General features: G+C 46.2%; 2 protein-coding genes across 7 annotated transcripts in view; one reads left to right on the top strand and one right to left on the bottom strand.

Annotated features, from left to right (window-relative positions):
• Positions 1–6153, top strand: part of ITSN2 (intersectin 2) — a 168944-nt gene extending 162791 nt beyond the window's left edge. For all 6 annotated transcript variants that reach the window (XM_082642216.1, XM_082642217.1, XM_082642215.1 and 3 more), the window contains 6 exons: positions 282–497; positions 1079–1200; positions 1929–2011; positions 4632–4715; positions 5163–5336; positions 5847–6153. In XM_082642216.1, coding sequence (XP_082498342.1) covers positions 282–497; positions 1079–1200; positions 1929–2011; positions 4632–4715; positions 5163–5336; positions 5847–6004 — 837 coding nt within the window. In that variant the 3' untranslated portion in view covers positions 6005–6153. The remainder of the gene's footprint in view (positions 1–281; positions 498–1078; positions 1201–1928; positions 2012–4631; positions 4716–5162; positions 5337–5846) is intronic.
• Positions 6154–7141: 988 nt separating this feature from the next.
• FAM228A (family with sequence similarity 228 member A) lies at positions 7142–20905 on the bottom strand. The gene is given in 11 exon segments (XM_082642241.1): positions 7142–7957; positions 8543–8877; positions 10514–10537; positions 10540–10660; positions 13568–13724; positions 13843–13930; positions 15268–15348; positions 17295–17420; positions 17424–17486; positions 18471–18539; positions 20318–20905. Coding segments are annotated over 10 exon segments (993 nt in total). The 5' UTR covers positions 20408–20905; the 3' UTR covers positions 7142–7957; positions 8543–8703.
• Between the last annotated feature and the right edge of the window lie 325 nt (positions 20906–21230).

Raw genomic sequence — 21230 nt, 5'->3', positions numbered from 1 at the left:
GCCCATTCTTGGGTTGTCATCTTCCTTTCTCATAAAGAGAGATGTTTTGAGTTCTTTGAATTCAGCCGGTAGAATCAGTATTCTGTGGTTTTGTAAATAATTATTTTCACTGTGCCAGTTTGAACTTTGAAGAGAAATAAATGTAAGGATCTTCTGTGTAAAAGTGAATGATTACAGCCACATTCCCACCTAGAAGGTCTACCGCACCTCCCTCAGGTCCAGGGCACTGGCCTCGCCCGGGGTGCTGGGAGTTACAAAGTGACAGTTTCTTTCTCTTTAAGCAACTTGTTTTCAACTCCCTCACCAACTGCCTGGGGCCCCGCAAGCTCCTGCACAGCGGAAAGCTGTACAAGACCAAGAGCAACAAGGAGCTGCATGGGTTCCTCTTCAATGACTTCCTGCTTCTCACCTACATGGTCAAGCAGTTTGCTGTTTCCTCGGGCTCCGAGAAACTTTTCAGCTCTAAGTCCAACGCTCAATTCAAAATGTATAAAATGGTAAGTGTCACGTTCCTGGCAGTAGCATCAAGAGCACAACGAGGTGTTTCCTTTACTTTAAGGACCTCCTTCCCAGCCTGAGCCTTTCCTGTCCTCATGGGACTCTCCACCTGCCTCCAGACGGCTCACGCTTCCTTTGTCACTTCCCAGGGAAGAAGCCTAGTGTGGCTGGGCCTTCACTGCCCTCTGACAGCCACCAGCTGGATTCCAGCTATGGATTCCAGCTTCCTTCCCAGCAAACACGATGTGTGATCCCACCTCCGTCCACATTCAGCATCGGGTCTCTCCGTAAAACCAAGGCTGACGCGAAGGGTCAAGTGTCAGTGCCTGGAGGAGAGACCCTGTCACGTGAGCTGTCAGACACTCGGAGCTCCTGTCCCCACTTTAGTAACATCTGATCTACCCTAAATATTTACTTCCACGAAACAGAGGCAGTTTCTTTTCTCCTAAGTAAAGGACTCTGGAAGCTAGACCCCCCTACTTCTCAACAAGGCTCTTCACAACAGACAATTCTCTGGACGTAGGAGGGTGGAGTGTTCTGACCCATTTCACAGCCTGTGTTTTGGCCCTAATTCTTTCAGCCCATTTTCCTGAATGAAGCCTTGGTGAAACTGCCCACAGACCCTTCCAGCGATGAGCCCGTCTTCCACATTTCTCACATTGACCGGGTCTACACCCTCCGAACAGACAACATTAACGAGAGGTCAGTCCTGACCACGTGTGACCTGCCTTGGGGCCTAGGAAAAAGCCTGACCTCTCCCTCCGCCATAAACCCACCTCCCCTGTGCTCACACCCTACTAATTCCCCCTCCACCACAGTCCCACTGGCAGGCCTTGGTTTAGACGTGCCAGGTTACCGCAAACGCCTCTAACACACTTCCCTGCCTCCAGCCTCTCCTCGGGCTCTCCTGAAGTGGGAGAGCGGACACCTCACTTCCTACTGCAATCCCTCAGGGACAGTCTGTGCTCCTTCGCCTGCTCTCTGAGGCCGTCCTGTGCCTCTGGGTCTCAGTCCCATCCCTGCACTCCAGCCGGATTGACTGCCCTCTCCCACTGCCCTCTGCATGGGTGCCTTCCTCCCTCCCTGCCTGGCCAGCTACACGTCCTCTGTCCTCTGGGTGTAGCTCCTCCTCCGCTGTGTGCACAGCTCTCTGTGCAGTAGAACCTGTTACTTGTCATGCTGAGCTGCCATTGCATCTTCCATCTCTGTGCACCCAGCACCTGACAAGTGCTTGGTGCCGTCAAGAACTTTCTAGAAATTCTCAGCTTGATCCTCAATTAGCAAACAAGTCCTTCAGTTGAATTACTGTGAAGTCTATGATTGGGAACTTCTCAAAGCCAAGGTTAGCGAGCACAGAGCTCTGGGGCTCCTGGTGGACCTGTGAGACGTGTGAGAAATCTGCCCAATGGCGCTCTCTGCTTCTCCTCCAGGACGGCCTGGGTCCAAAAGATCAAGGCAGCATCTGAGCAGTATATCGACACCGAAAAGAAGAAACGGGAGAAGGCTTATCAAGGTAGTCGGGGTGTGTGTGGGGGGGTGTGCCTGGGAGGGTTGGAACCAGCCACCAGGGGGCCCTGGGCAGTGGGCGAGGTCCCAGCTTCAGGGCACAGGCTGCTGCTCCTGCAGTGAGGGGATAAACAGGGACAGCCTGAAAGACCAGACTTGCTGCGAGCGAGCTCGGCAGAGCCCGCTCGGCCTCCCACAGCCGTTTCAAACCTCCTGGGGGCCTCCCTGAGCCCCCCCCGCCACTGCCCCCTACACAGACGGGGGTCATCCAGTGTGAGTCCTGGGACCTCCCTTCCCTCTGTGGCAAGGTCTCTGTCCCTCCTCCCCCCACACACTCTTCACTCCTGTTTCCAGGAAGAGGGGTCTGTCCTTTGCATAACCAGCCCCGCCTCTGCTTGGTCCATTTTGCTCCATCAAACTTCACTTCTACGGCCCGTTTCCCCTCAGCTCATCCACGCTCTGCTCCTCCCCCACCCAGCCTCTACCCCAGCCCTCCTCCAGGTCCAGCCAGCCTCCCTCTCCCAGCACTGGGTCCGGGACCCCACACTCAAGAGCCTTTCACTCCGCTTGCTGTCCCACCACTCTGTGCGAATGGCTTGCTCACACGACGTCAGTGACCACCCCCAACAACTCGGCTCGCTTTCCCCAACAGCAGGAAATTGAGGCCCCTCCCTCCCCCGGACCCCATGACGCCCCTGAGGGTCCTTCTACCATCAGATCTTCTTTCGTCATCTCCTTCCTAGCTCTGCTTCCTCCCACCTTCCCCGGGGGTTCTGAGCCTCTCCCCCTCATGTCACCCCAGCTTCAGTGGTCACGGCTGGCCTGCTGTCCCTGCAGCCCCTGCTCTCCAGAAACGCCTGCACCGCTCCTCCTGTGGGATTAACTAACCTCCTTCCAGAAGTAGCTCCTCCCGAGAATCTCAGCGGACGGTAGTATTGTCCTTGGGCGCACACTGGAAAGGTGCTCTGACCACCCCCATCCCCCCGCATCTCTAGACAGTTGCTGAGTCCCGCATGTTCTCTCCATGGCTCTCTTCCCCATTTGCATAGTCCTGTCCTCTCCTGGTGGCACAGCCCTATTAAGACCCTCCAGTCTCCCACCAGACTATGGCACGAGGCCCTTCCCTGACCAGTCCTCCCACTTAGGTTCCTGGCTGCTGGAGTTGCAGCTCTTTGTTTTTTTATTCAGGTTTCCCTTATTTTGTTACATACTCCTGAAAGGTATACGTAAATAGGCTTTTGCTAATTGAATCTTATTTTAATGGTACTTTAAAGGCATGCTATTGAAAAATGATTGAATCTTTTCAGAAAGCATATAATGATCTCTTAATTGGTCGAAGATAAATCCAAGTTTTTCTTTACACCATTATCTGTACATATTGTTATGCACTTTCCACGTGTTGCATTCTTTAGACATTTCTTACTTACTCTGTGCCAGGCCCTGTGCTAGGCTTAACTGGGCCTACAAAATGAATATGGCCCAGCCCTGCCTTCAAGGGGAACTGAATGCCAGTGCCTGCTGGGCGGGTGGGCACACAGGGGGGGTGGGCCACTTCTCACAGAGAAGGTTCTACTTGCCCTGAGCTTTGAAAAGTCAGTAGCTCACCAAGCAGCTTTTCTGTTAGTTTTTAAACCCCTAAGGGCAAACCCTGCTTAACTAACTTTATAGTTACCAAGATAGTCTGAGTTCACTAACTCATTTCTCTCCATATTAAAAGTGTTTCTGAGTGCCTCCTTAAATAGAATAAGGTCTTAAGTTTATAAGCTAAAGTGTTTACATGTAATTGGAATTATGGTGAGTGGTTAAGAAAGTAGACTTTGAGGACTTCCCCGGTGGTCCAGTCCACTTCCACTGCAGGGGGCATGGGTTCAATCCCTGGTTGGGGAACTAAGATCCCACATGCCACGCAACACAGCCAAAAAAAATAATAATTAAAAATAAATTCTAAAAAAAGAAAGTAGACTTTGGTATCTGATGTTTTTGACCTTGCCGTTTAGAAGCTCTGTGACATAAGCACGTTATAGTCATTTCTAAGACTCAGTTTTCTCATACATGACAATGGCAGTTATAAAGAGCTACCTTGTAAATGTGCAGTTTAAGTATTATAACTTATGTAAAAGTCGACCACATGCCTAACACAAAGTAAGTATCCAATAAATGTTAGCTGCTTTTAAGTGCTGAATGAATATAATGTATGATGAGGTTACTACTATTACTACTTGCTAGGCAGTTGAGGGGTTAATACAAGGATGAATAAACAATCTGTGCTCTGCCATGGCCCCTCCTGACAGAGGGGATGGGCTGGCACAGAAGTTCAGACCCAGCAGGCTGTGGGACGCACAGAGGAGGGAAGGGATCCGGGAGGTGAGATTGGACCTGCATGCTGAAGGACGTGTAGGATGCTGATGGGCAGAGATGGTGGCGAGGTGCCCTAGCAGGCGACACAGTCTGGGCAAAGTCACAGAGCAGCCAGATGCTGCCAGGCCCAGTTCAGTGGCACGTGAGGCTGTGGAGTGCTGGGGTTGGTCAGAAAGACAAGACTGTGAGTATCTACAGCTTAGTGTCATCACTGCGCTGTCTACATTCTCAGAGAAGAAATTCACATCACTCGTCTTCCTCTTTTGTAGCTCGCTCTCAAAAGTCTTCAGGCATCGGGCGTCTGATGGTGCATGTCATTGAAGCTACAGAACTAAAAGCCTGTAAACCAAATGGTAAATGCTTCTTTCATTCAACTGGTGTGGTAACTACCCTGCTCTTTGCTGATGACTCTTCTGAACATTGAATAACGGGACACTTTTTAAGTCAGTATTTCCAGTGCCACTAAAATGGTTACTGGACCAAAATTATTATCACTCTAGTTTCCCAATAAATACCGATGCCTCCTTCCTCAGTGCTTCTGAGTGGAGAAAGCAGGAAGCAAGCTGCACTGACACATGCTCCTGGGGAGCAGCCCTGGCGTTCGAGCCCACACAGTCAGTCCCTCCCCAGGTTTATGATGCCATCAGCACTGGGAACAGAGACCACAAGGCAGGTGCAGACCCTCAGGCAATGACCCCTGCGGCCATGGTCTATAGAGAAACATCTGTGTAGATCCTGCTTCTGCTCAAAGAAGGCCCTGTTGTCACATGCCACATGTATATTGGTTTGTTTTTGTTCAGGAAAGAGCAATCCATACTGTGAAATCAGCATGGGCTCCCAGAGCTACACCACCAGAACCCTTCAGGACACACTAAATCCCAAGTGGAATTTTAACTGCCAGTTCTTTATTAAGGATCTTTATCAGGATGTGCTGTGTCTTACCATGTTCGACAGAGACCAGTTTTCACCAGATGGTAAAGTATAACTCGGGGGGAGGTGGGGGCGGGGATATGAAGTTTCCCCCATACTCTAGGATCTGGGGTCTGGAAGCAGGGTGCTTAGCCTTGTTTTCACCCCAAGACACCTAAAGGCAGTGACACAGGCCATGGTCCTCAGCAGCTCTTAGTGGCTGCAGGTGGGGTACCTTCTCAGGGGAAAGCGGGGGTGGCCTCAGGTGTGTTTCAGGTCTTTGACCCCAGTCACCCCTGCTTACCTAATGGAAACGCTGTGCTCCTGGCACCTACTGAATGGGTGAGCCATTCCCCGACCAAAGAGGCTTGGATTCCCAGCAGTTTGAGTTTCCCTCACACAAATCCCTTGTTCTGCATGCATCCATCCATTCACAGTATCCAACAGCCATTAACCAAAAGTTACTTGTTTTGAATTTGAAAGTTTTATGAATCCTGTTTCAGACGCTCCTTCTGTGATAGTTTTTTAACAGTTTTTTAAAGAAGACTTTTGACTCTCACTTGTCTATTCACCAGATTTCCTGGGTCGCACTGAAGTTCCAGTGGCAAAAATTCGAACAGAACAGGAAAGCAAAGGCCCTACAACCCGCCGACTGCTGCTGCATGAGGTCCCCACTGGGGAGGTCTGGGTCCGCTTTGACCTGCAGCTTTTTGAGCAAAAAACTGTCCTGTAGGGGCCTTAGGGATCTGCCCACTAGGCTGGGGCTGGAGAAGATAGCCGGTGCTGCCCCTGAGCTGGCGGAGCGTCACGCTGCTTCATCCATCACAAGGCCACGTGTGCTGGGGCCTCTATTTTATTGCACACTAAAATCGCTAGCCATCTATGCAAACATGACCTTCCCTATAAGTAAACCAAACCCCATAGCACAGTGCCTTGTATTAGTGTTAACATGTTCGGCTGTGTTTAGATGCCAGGATTTCCATTTTCAGGGCTATAAAAAGTAGTATGTGGAAATGAGGCATCAGACCACCAGACGTTACCACTTGGTTGAATGTGTCCACTGTGGGTGGTTTGGGTGACGCTGTAACCACTGCACACCCCACGTGACCTCTGCTGGGTCACAGCCACTCAGGAGGTGAAGGACTGGGAAGAAATGCTGCAGCCTCAGCGTGGGAACAGCCTGATGACGGAAATAGTGTCCACTTGTGCACTGAATAAAAACAGAAACTTGATCAGTTTATTCCTGATTAGATTTTATCATTCTCTGCTGAGACAATATAGTTTGAAATCTAAGGGGGAAAGCTTGATTTACTTTAAATACTGTGAACTCTGATGCGGAAAATATTTTTCAACATTAATTTTCTGAAGTATAAATTATTTATGTAAATTCCTTGTTTTTGCATGTCATAGGACATGCATCTTTAAGCTTTATCATTGCCAATATGTACAGAAAGAGAATAAAAATATAAGTTTATGAATGTAACTTCAAAGCCTGACTGATTTACTTTCTATGTGAAAGGCTTTTAAAAGGTAATTTCAGGGGCTGCTTGTAATGAATCCAAATCTCCTTTCTGCAACGGTGAGAAACACCAAGGACAGAATGTGGCGGGGGAGTAGTCAGTCAGGAGACCCCAGAGCCTCGTCTTGACTGCCATTGACTTGCTCTGTGACTCTGGTCACTTTACCTACTGTTTCTGGGGCTTGGTTTCTTTGATGGCTAAAATGGATGAACTCTGTGGGAGCTAGAGTGTTCCCTTTTGAGTGCCTCTGTTTGCCTAGCTGAGTAGACACCTCAGGGGTAACTTAGCCATGAAGAAAATGCACAAATATTAAAGATCATCAGCAGGTCCCTCAGCCCCTCCAGCTCCAGAAGCACCTGTCTCCCTCCCCTGCCCCCATGCCGTCAGAGACACATCCACACCTGTCAGAGCTGTTTACTCAGCCTCTGGACTTTGAAATGTGAACTCTGTCTTGAACACTGATAAAAATAAGGTCTTTCTTACACACTAAATCCCTGGGTTAATGAGTACAACTGGGAAAAGATCTGCCTTTTGGAAGGAATCACACAGGCTGCAGAAGCCCTGATTTCTCAGGGAGCAGGTATCCTCTAGCAGCTATAAGGAAGGATTCACATGTCCCCCCACCACAGCCCCTGTTTCTGCCTAAACATAATCACTGGACAAAGACAAACTGGAAAACAATTCAGAATATTCAAGGAAAAAAAATCCATCATTCCAGGTATTGATCCTGGGCACTGATGGGCTAAAACACAGACCTAAAAGAAATACGCCCCAGTGTCAAAGGAAGAGACACTCAATATCTGAACCCAGACAATTAAGAATGTTGCTCAATTTAGGAAAAGTCTGGCTGCTCAGGCTCAGCCGCACTGAGCAAAGCAAACTGCTGATCTTCTACAGGGTTCTGAGACTCGAGCTGTGTTGGTTATGGAGGCAGGTGTGGGCTGATGTTCACAAGTCTGCCTCTGACCCGCTGACTTTCAAAGCATACAGCTGCCACTGATGGGTCAGGCAGGCTTAAAACCAGTCCTGGGGTTACCTGTGACCGTAGCTATTGGATAATCCTTTCCTGGGACTGTGGGACTTCCTCACTGGGATGAACTGTGGCTAGTGCCATGTCTCCATGTCTAGGTATGTTAGCGTTCTTGTGGGGCTTAGGACAGAGGAGCCTGCAAGAGGTGAGTCAGACAACTATGAAGTTACAGAGGACAGTTAACGGCAGTACTTCCAGCAACTCCAGCCACCCCCTTTGATGGAGGAACACGGCACTGCTCCTGAAGACATCACATGCTCTCCTGACAGAAACGGGAGCCTGATTTCCTGAAGGGCGAGGAAGGGACTACCTTGCACTGCCTACCCCTCCGGGGGAAGGACTGAGAGGCTGGAGGAGGGCCCAGCAAGCCCCTCCTGTGCTCTTCAGGATCAGGGTGCCCAGGCGGGCAAGCGGGACAGCTCCACCCTCTGAAAGGGGACCCAAATTCTGGGCAGTCTAACATCACAAAGTCCGAGTGGCTTCGAGGAGATCAAGTGCCCTGGTGAATGACCATGTGCTTTGGCACCAGAGGGACTGGACGTGGGATAGAGAACACCGCCACTTTCAAACCGTGCAGCTGACCGGGAGCGAGTCAGCAAACCTCTGAGCTTTGTGTAATGGGAGGTGATAATACTACCTTGCTGGGAAATTTTTTAATTGAATACACAGTACCTCACACAGTTCCTGATTCACAAGGAGAGCTCAATAAACATTAACTTACTGTTTGGATATTCCTCAATTTAGGCAAAGGCTGGCTGGTCAGGCTGAGTTGCACTGAGCAAAGCAAACTGATCTTCTACTTTCTACTTCTGTTTTTCCACTTCTGGAGAGAAAAAATGTTGGCAGCGTTTTAACTGTTGTAGAGACACTGCAAAGTAAAGGTCAGCAAAGCTCTGTTACAAACGGCCCCTCATGGGGCACAGTTCCGGGGGCAGCCAGGTGCCGCCCCAGGACCTCTGCTGTCATCACTCTTCTCTCTACGGGCTGTGACCTCCGCCTCTGCTGGCCTTCCCCAGCCACCCAGGATCTGGGTCTGTGCCGTCTGGTTCCTAAAACCTATTGACAGAAGAGCTGAGTGTAGGGTGGGGAAGAGGGGCTCACGGGACAGGGAGGAACTTCCCGGCTGATTCCAACTGACACTCATCTTCCAGGCTGCTTCCCAGCCAGCCCTCCCCTCACCTTACCCTCACTCTATCTGGGGTCTGCACCTCTCAGACAGGGCTTCCCGTGTCTCTGGACTCCACACAGCACTGACTTTCTGTGGTGCGGCAGAGATGACCAGCTGTCCATGAGATGCCAGCTCTCCCTGCCATTGTGCTCTGAGCAGCAGGGACTACTCTTCCCAGCACCCCCTGCCCCCTGCAGTTAGGGGCCGCCTTGTGACTTGGTCTTGGGGGCCCACCTACACCCCCAGGGCAGACCTCCTCCATGACCTCTTCCCTTTTCAGGTTGACAGGAATGAGTTCCTGGGGCAAGCTTGGCAGCCAGGTGCTGGAGATGAGAAATGTTCCTACAGCCAGGCGCCCGAAAGACTGCATGAAAGAGGGACGGCCTGCCAACCTGCTGACCTACCGGCTGTAGGAGCAAAAAATAAACTTCCAGTGTACGTAACCCACACTCCACTTTTTGATCTCTTGGGAGCAACAGTTAGGCTGCCCTACCATAAGGGCCTGGCTGACCACAGTCACGTTCAAACCTGACTGAGGGGCTGGCTCCCCGTGCTCTCAGAATTACGCTCAGAGGTAACTTAGCACATAAGAGGCATCCGTTTCTCTTGGGACAGACAGGAGAACAACGGGATTGGGTAGGAGTTGGGTCACAAAATACCTATCTAACAAGGTTTTCAAGCTAGAGAAAAGGACAGCCCCTCACGCTTTGTGTGTGGTGGAGGGAAGGAGCCAGGCTGGTGAGTGAAAGGAGAGACGCAAAACTCTACGGTTCGCTCAGAACGGCAGGAACCCACTACCTACCAAGTGCTCGAAGCCTTCCCTGGAAGCGTCCTAACCCTCAGGCTTCAGGGTACAGGATGTGGAAGAGAGGATGGAAGGGGAACTAGACCGTGAGCTGTCAGCTGTGCCAACCGGGGTGTGAGCTCTGGGTAGGAAATCTGTGCATGGAAATTTCCTGCACGTAAAGGCCTTTCATATATATAAACTATCATTTTGCCCTAATTTTTTTTTAGTATAAATTTCATTTCAAAAGATTCCCACCTATTGTGACCAAACTATGGAGAACAAAATTTTTGGTCTGATTTGGATGTAATAAGCAGTAAATGGTAGGAAAATGGCAGCAGAGCAAAAACTCAGAAAAAAAGAGCTGAGGATATCTTAGAGGGAAGATCCCCTCTGGCCAGGTTTTCCCTCACCTTATGAAGGGCACAATCTGTCCCCCAGAAGTGGGGTCCGGGGTCCCACAATCTCCTGAGTGTCTTCACCCAAGGCTCTCCTGCTAAAGGGTGCCTGTCCACGCAGCGGTACTGAGCCCAGAAGAGACCCCACCACTTCTTCTGCGTGAAATAAATCCTCCCTCTGCCTCCGTCTCACTCCCTTCTTTGGCTACTACTGCCTGTTCTGCCCTCGGAGTCTGTCTGAGAGGGAGGGATTTGTCAATGGATTCTGGACACTGCTTGCTATCGGTCGGATGTTATACAACTCTGCCATCCGAGCCCTGTTCCCCCCAGATCTCTGCTCACCAGACTCTTCTTTTCATGCTTTTTATACTCTCCTGGCCAAGCTTCGAGGAATAAAACTGCCTTTCAAAAACAGTCTGACTTAGGTCACTAGTCGTTTTCTCTTTATCAGGCAGATATTTCTCTTCTGCACAGACAAGCTTTTCAGGACTGCGAAGAAAAGTAGAAAAAATTTATCTTAACTCAGTATAAACAGAATTGTACCATTCAATAACTGTCTGAAAATTAAGTTAATGAACTCGATACTCACGTTATGAAAAAGAGAGACTGAGAAAACATCACTTGGTGGCCGTCAATCAGTCTGCCCCACCCACACCTCTGCTGATGCCACTCTTAGGCAGTAAGTCATGTGACCTTCTCAGGCTGTGGCTGAGGCACCTGACCCAGAGCCTCAGTCCCTAGAGTTGTAATTGGGACAGAGGGGCTCCAGGCAGCCTTAGAGGGCTCAGACCAGAAAGGCAGGACGAGGGCATCCATTTTCCAGGACATGCACGAGAAAGCAGAGAAAGAGAAAGGAAGCAGGTTCACAAAGACAAGCTATGATGAATGCCACATAGTCCCAAAGAGGAAAGGACCGGCCTCGTGGTCCCTCAAGTGGCCTGGCTATCTTCCTGACTGCTATGGTCTGAATGTTTGTGTCCCCCCAAAATTCAGATGTTGAAACACAACCCCCAGTGTGATGTTATTAGGAGGTGAGGCGTTTGGGAGGTGATTAGGTCATGAGGGCAGAGACCTCATAAATGGGATTAGTGACCTTATAAAACAGGCCTAAGAGAGTTCCCTCACTCCCTCCACAGTGTGAACCAGAAAGCAGGTCCTTACCAGACACTGAATCTGCCGGCACCTTGATCTTGGACTTCCCTGCCTCCGCAACTGAGAGAAATATATTTCTGTCATTTATAAGCCACCCAGTCTCGTATCCTGTTATAGCAGCCTGAACAGATGGAGACACTGACTGTGGCTTCCATGACAGACTGATGCTTTCTAACAAACCCAGGCCCCCTTGCCTTTTTTTTTAACTTGAGAAGGACTCTGCTTTTTGTTCAAACTGTCTCTAACATAGCCACCTTGCTCTTAAGTCCTTTTCTTACTTTATTGAACAGCCACCTGAGGCACCTCCAGGAGTGTCCTCTCAGAATGTTTCCCAGGGCTGTCTCCTCTCCTGCCCTGGGAAGCCCAGGCCTATCTAGAGAAATCACCTCCTCCTTCCTTCCTCCGTTCCTTCCTTCCTTCCTTTCTTCATTCATTCATTCATTCCTCCCACAAGCATTTACTCATCATCTACAATGTTCCAGCTAAGTGCTGGGAGCACCAAGATAAGTGAGCAGCCCCTGCCCTCAAGGGGCTTGCTGCAGAGGCAAGAGGCAAATGGGGGAGCAGAGGTACATCACCGTGTGATAATCCTCTCAAGTGCCGACTTGACCCAGACATTTCTGTGCTTTAGTATGTTTCCTTTCTTTAGGGAGTGGGGATTTTTTAGAAGAAGCCAGAAAAGGTGGCAGGGCTCAGAGGGTACCTTATGTGCTATGTTGAGTCTGGACATTACTGGAAGGGTTATGGGAAGCTACTGAAGGGTTTTCTGTTGGGGAGGGTTGATCACTTCAAAAAGATGCAGAGGCAGAGAGTCCATCAGAAGAGACAGACCCAAGGGCAGAATGCCAGTTAAGGAGCTATGACCATCTACAAAGGCTGAGGAGCCAGAGAAGGGAGATGAGGAAATAAAGCAATATAAAGTCTTTGTCTTGCTAGGGGATGGGGAGTTATATAATTATTGACATTTAAATAAAAATATTTGTTAAAACTGATAAAGAAACCATGAAACCAGAAATAGAACATAAAACTTCCAAATCACAAGAAAACAAAGTAGTGTTGTTCATTCCAGCAGAACTCAGGATGGGGGATAAAAAGGAAACACCAAGAAAACACAACAGGACTTTTTCTTTTTGTTCTTTTTCTCTTTCTTTCTTTCTCTCTCTTTTTTTTTTGTAGAATTTATAAGTCTGCACAGACTGACACTCCTGCTGCAAAAACTAGAGAAAAATAAAAAGAATTCACCTCCTCCCGGCCCCACAAAATTCATATTTTAAAGTCTTTGGACAGCAGTGTAAACAAATTCCAGAGAGGAAAGAGCCCTTCCAGAATGAGCTGGCAATCTCTGGCTACTTTGTCCCCTGGGAGCTTTGGCCAACATCAGGTAGCAGGGACTGACTCCTCCATGCCCCCGGCATACCTCTGGTGGATCCTCCCAGGCCTGGTGCTGTCCTGGAAAGTGAGTAGTCAACCTTGTTCTGAACACCACCCCACCCTGGGGAGGGGGGAGTCAAGCCAGGGCACTTGAAATAGGTCCCCCCAGGCCCTGAGTATAGACAGCCTTCCCCAAAACCCATCTGAAAAAGAACCAAATAAAATGCTAGAACTATAAAAATAAAACAATTGAAAATAAGAACGCAGTGGGTGGGTTTAACAACAGATTATTAGACACAACTGAAGAGATAATTAGTAAAAATACCTAGTATCAAATACGGGGCAACAAAAAGGATGGGAAATACACAAGAAAGGGTAAGAGACAGTGAGTACAATGAGAAAATCTAAAATATGTTTAACTGGAGTACCAGAAAGAAAGTAGAGAGAGAATATGGCAGAGGTAACAATCAAAGAGAAAATGAATGAGAACTTCCCAGAACTGACTGAAGATATCACTTTACAGATACAAAAAGACCCATGAATCCTGAGTAGGATAAATAAAAAGAAATCCACATCTAGAGACATCATGGAAAACTACTAAAATCAAAGACAACAAGAAAATCTTAAAGGCATCCAGAGAAAAAGATAATTATCTTCAAAGGAACAACAGTAGGATGGGCAATTGAAAGAGCAAAAGACAGGGGGATATAATATGTGTTGAAAGAAAATATCTGCCAACCTAACATTCTTAATCCTGTGAGAACAGCCTTTAAGAATGAAAGTAAAATCTTGAAAAGGCTACATACTGTGTGATTCCAACTATATGACATTCTGTAAAAGGCAAAACTATAGACACAGCAAAAAGACCTTTACCTGCATTTGCTACGAGTTTTGCTTCCCACAGGCCTTGCAGAAGCTTTGGGCTGCTCTTTTGGAACCACTCTGTGGAGACTGAAAGTCAGCTGGGGCAATCTGGCATACTGCCTGGCCTTCTCTAGTTCTTTAAATTCTTTTAAGGTACATCGTTTTCCTACAGGAAGATAAAAATCTAAATCAACACTCTTAAAGTCAACTCCAGTCACTCTTGGGGTAGGAAATCACTTGACAATTGAAGTCTCTAAAGACAAAGCCCCATGATCACAAAGTACCCGTCTTATACTGAAAAACAGCCCTCTGCTCTTCATCCAACTCTTGCTGTCTTCTAAACAGAGGATCACAGAACGGTGGGACCATAACCTGAGAGAAAATGACTCTTTGAGGACCCAAGTACAGTTTGTATTAAGCATTTTAAATCTGTCTGAGCATTCGAGTGTGGCCTTACTCTATACCAACTCGGTTGAGAATAAGGACCCAGGAATAATGTCATACATACAGAGCAAGGGAAGCGTAAATGCCACCTGCCTCACACTAGGGTATTTCACTGAGCCTTAACTGGCTGAATGGAGCAAGGGCCACCCAAAGAGAAGACACATACTCCTGTTCAGAGTTCTACAGTATCACTGCATCAGTCAACAAATATCTGTTAATGCCACCGCGTGCTGCATCCCAGCAAGGTCCTGTCCTTGGGGATCTCTCAGTCTAGAACAAACAAGTCATAGACAACGACCACCTTGTCATGAGAGGCATCAGCTCGGGTGCTTTAGGAGCACAAGGCAGAGCCCTAAGCCGGCTTGGGAGGGAGAGCGCCCCCTTGGGGGCTGACCACTGGTCTCTAAGGGCCCGTGAGAATCGCGGGGCAGGAGAACATCAGTGTGCTGAGGGTCAGGGACCAGCTACAGAGGTCGTGGAGGAAGGTGATTTTCTCCTCCCTCATCCTAAGTATAGGCTTTAGACAGAGGGACTATTTCCCCTTGTTTACTTCCCCACACACTTGACCTTGACCCAATGCTATTTGCAAGGACAACATCCACTGAATGAGGAGACAGCATAATGATTGCCCAACACAATACAGTGAGTCCCCCAGAGCCAAAAGAACCTTCCTATCTTCACAACCATGATCTGCCTTGGTTTTCGGGAGAAGCAAAATAAACCACTTTTCTCTTCAGAGCCACACACATTTTTTTAATGAATAGTTATTATCAGATGGTCACTTTTGCTACACAGGAGTAAAAAACCTGAAACCTACATCTCAAAAATTTAACGCCTGTATTGTCAGTTTAAAATGTGAAGACTCATTACAAGTTCAACTACTGGTTCCCTGGGTGGCCTTTCTTGCATCCCTGCTTTCACCTCCCCCAGAAAGGAGCTCTCCCTGTGCTGGTTCTGTGACACTCTCGTCACACTCACTGTCCACTTATCTTCCCCTACCTCCTGGGCTTCCAGTTTGCTGAATGTGAGTGGATGGATGAATGAATGAATGGACGAATTATCACACACATGCAAGTGCCTTTTTCACGATGTCAATTCCCAAGTAGTCGAAATTACTTTGAGTTCCTAATCTAAAACTCAGAGGAAATGCTTTTGTGAATTTTTTTTAAATGAATGCAGAATAACTGAGACTTCTAAAATGACCAGGTTTTCCCCAACCCCAGAGCTTCTAAGAATAAATAGGTAAACGTAAGAAACTTACTTACCTTTCCATAATTTGAGTCCTTTTTTGTCATATAAAAAGGATTGTATACTTCAGGATCATAGAAGTCTCCAAATATAATTTCCTTTAAAAAAAATACACTTAAGAGCAAAGCATTGCATTTAAACGTGTTTTTGCAAGATTCAAAAAAGCCAAATACTTTATTCCATTTCTTATATAAAATCATAGATTCAATGGGTTGGAAGAAACCTCAGAAGTAACTGAGATTGCAGTGAGAGTCTACCACCTTCTGGGAGAAGTAATCATCCAGCTTTAGTCTCAAGTCGTCCACTAGCCTTGTTTGAGAACCTTCTGCTCCATTAGGCAGGTACTCTCTTGGTCATTCTAACCACCAGAAAGCTTGTCCTTAAAACAGAGCTGAAGTCTGCCTTGTCACTGCCAGTTCTCCCCGTGAAGCAACACAAAACACAACTACTCTTCATCCACATGTCAGCCTTTTACAATATGTACTTAAAGGTTTCACTTCCCCTTGTATCATCTCTGCCTTGGGCTAAATATGCTGTATTTCTTTCCACTTTTCCTCCTGTGAAGTGTTGTCCAGCTCCACCCTCTTCTAAAGGTTCTGTAACTGGTGACTATCCCCAGGTGGACAGGTTGGGCCTGATGCTTCCCACTCGAAGCACCGCCTCTCAATACACCCTAAGAGCTCAGATGGTTTCTTGGAAGCCAGCTCACATGGCTGACTCACATTGAATTTACTGTCATTTTAAATCACTTGGACTTCAACACATGGCTTTTCTAAGGCATGGCTTCCCCATCCTACACTTGTGTGGCCACACTTCTGGGCATACTTGTAAGACGTTGCACTTTGGTTTCAAAGTGACCTGGATTCAACCTTGAGCTCTGTCTCTTAGGGCATTTAGGGAAGTAGTTAACATACACATCCAGAAATTTTGCTCAGTAAATATACCTAAATGCTCTAACATTCCAGTCAAACTACTCTAGATCTCTGCTAAATACCTGGAAATTTAGGTGGGCCTTAATGTCAAAAGAGGGTCCTGATCTCAAAGTTAAAATAGAAAAATCTTCCATAGAAGAAGCCAAAATTTTGTTCTTGTTTTGTAAAACCAAACTGAATAACAGAGGGTATAAACTGGTGATCCCTTCACCTAATGGTTGGCTAACTCAACAGCCATGGAAACCGCTTCTCCTTTGCCCACAACCTATTAGAGAGATTGGAAAGGCACACACTCTTTCCTGGCTCTGCTTTTAGCTAGGACTTGGAGTGTGACCCAGTTATGGCCAATGAGACCTGAGGGGAAATCTGCTAGGAGCTTCTGGGGACTCTTTTTGCTTCCTGATCAAAGGATGAGATGAGGTGTAAGAAAAGGACCCCCTGGCATCATTTCTCACCCTTTCTTCCTGCCTTGAACACAGACCTAATACCTGGAGCTGTAAGCAACCAAATGTGCTTTCAAATGTGAGGGTGACGGGCATAAACTGAAAATATTCAGGATAGCAGAATAGAACAACAGGAAAAAACCTGGATAATTAATGAATGACATTGTTATGCCGCCAGAACCCACCATGAGACCACCTATCCCTCTATTTCTTAATAACCAATAAATGTTCTATGGTTTAAGCCACTGTTATTCTATTAACATTTACCTAAAATCATTCCTGATAAATCTAGTTCCAAATCAACACTTCTATTCCCTCTACCTGGAATTTCAGGTTTAAAAATGCAGTAGGTTGTATTATAGTTCCATGATTTCATCTTAGATACAAAAATAAATTTGAGACTCTTTGTATAAATAAAAATGCTGACCCAACTTTTCAAATAATGCTTCATTAAAAAAAAACTCTCATGGGATTTCCCTGGTGGTCCAGTGGTGAAGACTCCGCACTTCCACTGCAGGGGGCACGGGTTCCATCCCTAGCTGGGAAACTAAGATCCCACATACTACATGTCTTTTGGCATGGCCAAAATAAATAAATAAATTAAATAAAAATAAAACCCCCAGTGTTCCAGTGATTCTAAAGCTGCCAAAAAAAAAAAAAATCTCATACCGTTTTATTTGTGTGCTTTAAAAAATATTCAGAATTCTCTTGTTTTGTTTTTTCCAACCCTTTATATGAAATTACTTTTTCCAGAATTCTCTGCTGAAGAGGCTTTGCAACATTTTCAGTCCATTTTTAATGTAACAACTCTTTTCTTCTTTCCTTAAAAACATCCAGATGCTGAAAATACGTATCCAATCTCTAAGGAAGTGATACAAACAAGGAAAACAAATTATTAAGAAGTTTTCCATTTATTTTCATTTGAATAAGCGGGGGGGGGGGGACACTTGTTCCCACTCCGAAGCTCTCAGCACATTCAGTCTGCAAAGTCATAGAATAAGATATGTGAAGAACAGTATAAATTTCAGAAAGAGAACCTGAGAGCACAGAGCAGAAAGAACCCATGAACAACAAAAAAAAAGAACCCATGAACAGTTCTACACCACAACTGTGCCTCCAGATTAAACCACATCCAAACCACTCCTAACTCAGAAAACTCCTGCTTCTTTTTAAGAATTCAAAGCATTCCCTGGTCACCATTCCATGTCTCCAGCCTTCATCATCAGTAAAGACTGTGATAAAAGTGGTAGAAGAAAAAGAGCACTAGACTTGCGTCAGCACCTCTGACTCTTTTATAAAGGAGGGTAAACCCACCTACCTCTTTTGATGCTCAAATCAGAATACATGTAAACTTCCTTTATAAATTATAAGTCACAGTACAAATGTTAACATATTATACACCAAATTCCAATCCCTCTCATTGAGATGAAAACCTCCTTAAATTTATTAATTCCATAGTGACGATCAGTACTGATTGGTCATTATCCTTAAATACTAATTCATCTCTCATGGCTTTATATATTCCCACTGTGATGTGGGAACATATAGAGAGAGGTAAATTTTAGGAAGAATTTCTACTCAGTACCAGGACAAAGACGGGGAGCAGTTAGAACAATCTCTCAGATCCCTTAAGGATAGATCTGGGACTCCCAACCTCTTAGTGATTCTGGAGGAGATGGCACAATCTCAGATCTATGTAGTATGAATGGGTGATTCAGAGGAGGTTCATTCTCCCAGAAAAATGAATCTCTCCGATATGGTAACATCCTCTTGGCCACACTGCTCTGTATCACTCTTGCTTACCTAGAACACACTTGGAATCCACTCTCTGTAGCCAACTCTTACCTTCGCAACATAATTTTCTCTAAATAATATCATGTACACAGCTTCATCAATGTCTTCTCTAGCCAATGCCTAAAATTACAGAATTAAATATTAGCGTTTAGATCCTGAAGAAACAAACCAGTGACAAAATACAGTGTATTTTACCAATAGTTTGAGTGTAAGTCTAACATCTGTACCTCAAAACATATTTTGTAACTTTTTATTACGGAAATTTTCAAACACAATTCTCCATGAACCCATCACCCAGGTTCAACAATGATCAACTCAGAGTCGATCTTATTTCATCCAAATGCCTACTCACTCCCCTGCCCCCCACCCAGATTATTTTGAATCAAATCCCTTACATCACACCATTATTTTTAAAGTACCAAGAAAGCTTACTAATTAAAGGGATCCTCTATAAAATGAAGCCTCTTTATAGGCAGTCTGTAGGTGTGTTTTAAAAGCCCTTGAAGTTTCCTGACTTCTGCTAGGTCTCTTTATAAGTTAAAACCTATTTATAAGTCAAAACTACAAACGTTTGATTTAGTTCAACGGGTCCAGAGCCAATTAGCTGGGAACTCCTGGCTGAGGACCAAGATGGTCTTACATCTAGGGACTTGCTGTTTCCATTATGAGCTTGGGTAAAGCTGATGCACTTAAATCCTTACTTTAGGGCTTTTCATTTGGATCACTATGAACTGATCTTCCAGCTTTTACTTTCATAGAATTAAGTAGGGACAAGTGGAAAGGCAATAAAAATTCAGCATCTGGAAGAGAAATTCTGTTACCTAAAAGAATTATCTAGTGTAAAGTGATACAGGTTCTTAAAACTATGTTATTCAATCTCTGGCTCATCTTTCAGTTCTGCCACAACGAGTGCATCAAAATAAACTAAACCTCAAACTCAAACTCCAAATCTGTGAATAAGAGAAATCTCAAAACAGAGAGTTGTATTTTTACTGGTATATTTAACAGCTTCACATGAAATCTAAAATGATATTCAGACAGCTAACTAGGGTCTTCTCCAAAATACAACCCTCTTGATAATATAAACAAACAGACTCTTGCTTTAAAATAAAGCCTTCTTACACTTAAGATGGAAACTGAAAAATCATGTAAAACAATTAAATGTTTTCCCCTAATACAACACAAATTTAGAATAAATCTATTTACCTGAAGTAGAAACATACACTGACAATCATCTTGAGAAATCACATTTTTTTAGTCATCCTATTAACATTATTAGCAAATGTTATACACACTATTGGTTGTATATCAGATTTTTGAACCACCTTTTCTTCGTTTAAGGAAATAGTTTTTGATAGCTCCTTCTTGGTGATTTTGTCAGAAAATATAAGGAAGATGTTAATGATTTCAGCAGCACTTTTGAAATCCATCTTTCTGTGTGCGCGCGCGCACACACACATTCTCTCACCACTCTTACTGCCACCACAGTAAAAGGGGTAAAATAGAAGAAAGATCCAAGAGCTTCTCTCTATAAAATAATTAAACTTTATGAGAAAATCATTGCTTTACCAGACCCTGGAGTATCAAGAATTAACTGGCAAGCCCAGACCTGGCTTCCCCCACCTCTCCCGCAGGGCAGCTCAGGGACTGCTGTTTACCCACAGCCCGCCCTGTTGCTGTCCTGACGCTGCGGTGACCACGGGAAACACTACAACCACCCTGGGCCAAATGCGATCCCTGGCCATTCCCATTCGGCAATTTCTTTGAGAGCCATGTCCATGCCAGGCGCTGTTCTAGTTCTGGGGAAAACAACTGTGATTAAGACACAACAGATCCTAATATCAAGGGATTTATGTCCCACCACCCAAAGGTGGCCCCCAAATGCCACATTATTTTACCTCCATCAAAGCAACTGACTCGGGTTCTGGCCACTTTAATTGTTCTGGCCCAAAATGTGTATCATAGTTGGACATTTTCGTGGCAGCCATAAATAACAGAATCCCCAAAAGGAAGAAAGAGTAAATTGAGGAGACAGGTGATTACAGTTGAAAAAGTGAGGCCTTTCGAATTCAGAAAGCAGTGTATCCTTGCTCTGCCACCTAGTAGACTCGGTAAGTATCACAAACAAAAAATAAATCCTCAGGGCCCCTAAACCTGTTTCAAAAAGTGGGTGATTATAGGCTCCCCGACCCGTGGCCTTAAGGACCCAATCAGGCAACGCCTCAGGGTCTGCCCGGGGCTGGGCCCCCCTGGGCCCCACCACCAAGGGGCCGCCGCAGGTGGTCGCAGGCCTGGGCTGCCCTCTGCTCCCCACCTCGGGCTCTGCGCTCGGGGAGCTCCGGGGCCGGTGGCACGGCGACTCACTGTTCTGGGAGGGGAAGGGGAGCTCCTCTAAAAACAAATTAGAGCACTATGCTTAGACCCCAGCCCCTTCCCACAAGCCCCCTACACCTCTCTCCACAGGGGGCGCAGAGAGGAAGGAGCCGGCCCCCCCACCCCACCCCCACCGCCACCCCGGCCCCGCCGCACGACGCACCTTCACCCACCAGGCCTTCAACCATCCGACACCACCCCAGGTTTTAGTTAAAAATATACATATATATAAATTTAGGTCATGTAAATTAATCCTAAAGAGAACTTACCATTTATCTGTATGATCCAGGGCTACAAGTAGAAGCGAGGATTGATTTTTAGTGCCCCTTTTGCCTAAGGAAAACAAAAGTCTCTCCTATGCTCCAGGTCCTACTAAGTCTTCTGTGACTAGGAGTTAAACTCAACAGGAGCCAGAGGGGTAATCAAAATGAATTTTTG

This window comes from Mesoplodon mirus, assembly GCF_964341445.2.
Source record: "Mesoplodon mirus genome assembly, chromosome: 14".
In the NCBI taxonomy this organism is placed as follows: Eukaryota; Metazoa; Chordata; class Mammalia; order Artiodactyla; family Ziphiidae; genus Mesoplodon; species Mesoplodon mirus.
This window is presented reverse-complemented; position numbering and strand designations above follow the sequence as displayed.